The sequence below is a fragment of the Lycium ferocissimum genome, unplaced genomic scaffold (assembly GCF_029784015.1).
Source record: "Lycium ferocissimum isolate CSIRO_LF1 unplaced genomic scaffold, AGI_CSIRO_Lferr_CH_V1 ctg12709, whole genome shotgun sequence".
Classification (NCBI taxonomy): Eukaryota; Viridiplantae; Streptophyta; class Magnoliopsida; order Solanales; family Solanaceae; genus Lycium; species Lycium ferocissimum.
The window spans coordinates 5,902-10,800 of NW_026714491.1; the positions used below are offsets into that span (position 1 = coordinate 5,902).

The 4,899-nt window shown below is 36.9% G+C and overlaps 1 protein-coding gene across 1 annotated transcript; it reads right to left on the minus strand.

Annotated features, from left to right (window-relative positions):
• Positions 1 to 3,647: 3,647 nt before the first annotated feature.
• Positions 3,648 to 4,572, minus strand: LOC132041982 (uncharacterized). Its single transcript, XM_059432647.1, has 2 exons — positions 4,432 to 4,572; positions 3,648 to 4,346 (listed from the first exon to the last, which is right to left on the minus strand). The coding sequence occupies exon 2, from the start codon at positions 4,180 to 4,182 to the stop codon at positions 3,667 to 3,669; it is 516 nt and encodes a 171-aa protein (XP_059288630.1). The 5' UTR covers positions 4,183 to 4,346; positions 4,432 to 4,572; the 3' UTR covers positions 3,648 to 3,666.
• Positions 4,573 to 4,899: the final 327 nt, after the last annotated feature.

Sequence of the window (4,899 nt, forward strand, 5' to 3'; positions counted from 1 at the left end):
ACCCATTTCCATGCATAGTAACACGTCCAAAACATTTATAAAACATGCAAAAGAGAATTGAACCATACCTTTCCATTCATTCTTGTTTCTCGGCTAGGACAAGTTTTGCGAGAACGGATGATTTTCTTCTTCCAACAACTACTCCATGTCGACGAGGGCCTTCTAATTAGTAGCATGGCATGAAGAAAATATTTTTTTTCCAAGATCAAAACTGAGGGCAAGGTTCGGCCAGCCCCCTCCATGGCCGAACTCCCCATTTTTTCTTTCCCTTTCTTTCTCTTGATTTCTCTAGAACTTAGGATGAATTGTCTTACTCTTTCATGACTCACACACACACATATATATATATAAGGGTGGCACATGGCTGGTCATGTGCCACTTAATTCCCCTCCAATTTTTCTTCAATTCTCTCAACTTTTCTAGATTTTTCTATAAATTGCAAAAGATGAATGACTCCTTGACTTAGTCAACCTTTGCCCACATATGCATGTCTTGCAATATAAAATAACACATGGCCTCTCATTTTCCTTATTCCAAGTTTGCCCTTAAATTTCCATGACAATAATATTTGCAAGCGACTTGCGCATTCAAACAAAACCGAAAAATGGCCTTGCCCTTAGCTTCCCGCGATTGTCTTAGAATATTCCGACGTACAAAATGCGGGATATAACATTACTAATACTCGAAAGCTGGAAATAGACGGGAAGCCTTGAATGAGGGGGCTCACTAACTAGCGATGTACTCAAAGTCCGGAAGCTAAACGAACATTGTATCCTCCGAAAGTCAGACTCTACACCATGAAGTGCAGGCCCATGCATAAGGACGTTAGTACATATGAATTGTACAAGTATGATAAGCAATTAAAGCAATGATAATGGATACATGAACAATAAAGTATAATGAAACTGAATACTCATATCATGAGTTGATTTGTATAGAAACCACCTGTGCAAATATCATGTAATAATGGCCTCAGGCCTAATAAATAATGAGATCTCAAAGCTATGGCCTCAGGCCCAAAATAAATGCATATGCATATGAATCATAACTATGGCCTTGGGCCCAATCAAACATGAAGCAACAGGGGTAAAACTGACTACTTACTCTTTATCATGACTGATGACTTAGACTGCATTCTGAGACTCGTAGATTGAATTACATGGCTTTTAGATTAAGCTAGCGTCCATAGCATGCATAAACAAGTATGAACATAATCAGAAAACTGAACTCTAACCCTAAGTTATGAAAATCAAGAACTAGGGCAAAATCATGAACGAACTTGCTGGATTACGGGGAATTATGATTATTGAGGTATGAGGATGATTAAACAATGCTCCTCATGTAGATAGTATGCTTAACATACCTGAAATTGCTCCCAAACATAAATAATAATCTGGTCTTGGAAAAGAGTTCCAAGGTTTTGCTCTTTATGCTCTTTAATTGGGTTTTCTTGAAAACCCTATGTTAAGAACATGGTTTGATGATTAGATTTAGAGCATATATGATAGAATTGATTTGGAAGAGCTTGGAATGACTTACCTTCTTTGTTTTGGTTTGTTGGGAGAAGAACACTTCGTTTCTAGGGCTTGGAATTATGAAAAACGAAATGAAATAACTGAAGGCTGGTATTTATAGGTTTTGGTGCGGGTTGGGAAATACAGACCAAAATACGGTCTGTATCTTTGAATTACGGTCCGTAAACCTGGACCGCAATTCAACATATTTCAAACAAAATCACTGCTTTATGTTTGCTTCTTAAATACGATCACAGTTTACGGGTCATATTTCAAAATACAGTCCGTATTTAACAATATAAAATTCCAGAATGCACAGTGATTTTGGGTGTCACTTTGTGACTTGAAATACGGGTCGTATACTGAAATACGGTCTGTATTCTGGGGCGTAAATCCCCATCTGATAGCTGAAGAGAAATTTCCAATTCCCACATTCTTTATCTGGTTTTTTAAGTCTGGAATCATGGTCAAAGCTTAAGTTAAAAGTCTGATGTGTTACAGTATATCTCCTAGTATATAAGGAGGTATGGAGTACATAACCTATCTGAATGTAAGTTTAGCGAGTCTACTTTCCAACGCAACAAACTGTTAGTCAATCGGAGCTATGTATAGAAAGTTATGAACGTTTTAGGAAAGCACTGCAAAGCAACTACATTTTCATGGTTCAATTTCACAGACCGTGAAACTTTTCACGGCCGTGAAAGTAGGCCGTCAAATTCATGGCGGTGGCTGACTTTAGGGTGTTTTAAATGCATTTTTGGGTTGTTCCTTGTTAATATTTCGACCAAACTTCACCTCCACACCCTCTCAAGCTTCCATAATAATTCCAAAAGGGTTTCAAGGTATATCGAAGAGATTACATCTAAATCCAACCTCTAAAAGCTAGCATAGAAAAAATAGTAACACCTCTATGATGTTGTGGTGTAGCTGAGGACCCTTGGGACTTGGGTTGGGTACGGCGGGGCCCTGTCCCGACCAGTAGGTTACGTATGTACTCTTAGAGGTTCATAGACAGTGTTATGTATATAGGTGTCATGTTTTGGCCTTGTCGGCCTTATGATATGATGATGATAGTGGCAGCCTTGTCGGCTTGCGTGTATATATATGTATATATGCATGTGTCTAGTATCGCGTTGGGCGCGTAGGTGTTCTTCTAGAGGATATTTATGTCATATGATATTCCGTAATAGTCACAGGGAAAGTATAATGTATATACACCAGGTGGTGCCCAGCTAAGGAAGCCGGAAGCCCATCATGCCCTCAGCGGGGGTGTGACAGTTCGATGGCATATTTGAGCCTTTTCCGAATTTTAAATAAAGTGAATATGAGAAGTAATCACTACAACACAATAAGAAAAAAGCTGAAAACAAAAGTTTTCGTAACTCATTTACAGTTAATTTTTGTAACAAACAGCTTAACAGAAGAAAAATGAGCAAGTAGAAGAGACTTTTATATCAAATCTGTGGAAAACTTGAAATAACGAACTACTTACAAAACAAAAGATCCTAAAAACTTTAGCTGGCATGAAACTGCCCTGTACTCCAATTTGTAAAAGTGTATTTGGATATCAATTCCTGACAACTTACAAATGTAGTAATAACAATCTTTTGCCTAAGCAAGTAGCTCAAAAGTTGTCAAGAAAAACAAAGAATCAAGTAAAAACTGTTACTCAAAAAAAAAAAAAAAAAAAAAAAAAAAAAAAGAAAGTAAAAGCTTTCACTCGTGCTCCCAATTATCCTTTATAGCAATTAAAAATGTTGCCGGGAATTTCAGTGTAATATCTAGGCGTTTTGAGCCAAATTCGACCATTGGTCAAAAGGTAGTTGGAGAACATCCTATTTGTCAAGCTTTCAGCCTCCCCCAATTTGAAGAAAGAGGGACAGAGGAAAAAATGTCCAAAAAAATTTGTGCTTCCCTTCGTTCTTTTATCCCTTTTGTGTTCGTTGTTCACTTAAGTACACATTTGACATGTTTCTACATATATGGTTACAAACTAAAAAGGATAGCTCTCTTTATATAACTATCAGAAAATGAGTATGTTGTACGTGACCCTTAATATTCTTCTATAAGTTTAAGTGTATTGACAAATTAAAGACATTAAATAGGACTTAAATAGGGGAAAGGAAGATGTCAAAGATAAAACAGCTTCGGGCTACAGAAGCTGATTCAACCTACTCAGCCAATATCGTGCTTGATCTTTAGTCTCCTTGATGTCCTGTAGAACTTTTTTACCCAGTACGTCAAATACGTTGACATACCTTTCTACCTCTCCTGCTCGGCTTTTGGCCTCTTGCAAGCGCCTTTTATCCTTTTTGAGTCGTTTCTCTTTTGCTAAGACGTCACTGTTCCTTTCTACCAAGTCCTTTTTAGCTTCTTTAGAGACAAGCATGGTAGTCTCTCTGAAAGCCATTAGATAGGAATACTTTTCCTCCATATCTTCCTCTTCAAAAATCTCATCCAGATACAGTTGCAGCCAAGTTACATCAAGCTTGGCATTCGCAACCTCAGATACTACAAATTTCATAGCTTCAATTGAAGAAGAATTCACATCACTGGTTTTCAGCTGCCTGACAACATCACTAACCACATCAAGAAGGGAAGCTCTGACAATTGGTGATTTATAGCGATAGTTGGACTGTAATGTCACCATAGTTGGCAAAAATGGCATCAAGTATAGGAGCACTGCCCACTTTTACTTTATAGCCATACACATCCACCAGTACACTGCATACGTCACCATCTTCAGGTCCCTCTAGCCCAGATTCTGAAGCTTCAACCTTGATCCCTTTATTTTGGTGCACTCCTTTAGGAGTTAAATTTTGCTTCGTGGTCCTTCATAAAAATAAAATACTTCCCTCAACTTGAATTCCATTAATTATTATGCAAAGAAGGTCTAAATGCGAGATAAATAACTTACATTGTTGAAGGAGGATTCGGATCATCAATTGTTTTTCCCTGCCAAATTTTCGAGCATAGACAGGTGTTATAAAATAATACTAAGATTAGGTTTGTAAAATTTCTATCACTTTGCCCTGCAAGCTTTCTAGGTTGTAATTTGTCATCTTACTTCTGCTGCAGTTTGTGATATGATCCTAGGAGATGAAATACATATTGTACTAGAAAAGTATGAAAAACAACAAACAAAATATGCGGAAATTAAATATGGGAGAAATCGATAGATGAGATAGGAGATGAGATAGAAGAAAGAAAGGATTTAATCATATCGATATTATATTAAAAGCAGGAACTCCTAAATTGAAAAGTTAAATTACTTTAATACCCCTCATGTTAACCTAAATATCCTACTAATTAATAAATTAAAAAAAAATACTTAAAAAATCTAACCAATGTAAAGAGAAGCAACACATCTGTTAAGAAAAGAACA

Excerpts from the sequence above, each read along its gene's own strand:
- LOC132041982 (XM_059432647.1), bottom strand. The coding sequence starts at position 4,182 with ATGCCATTTTTGCCAACTATGGTGACATTACAGTCCAACTATCGCTAT.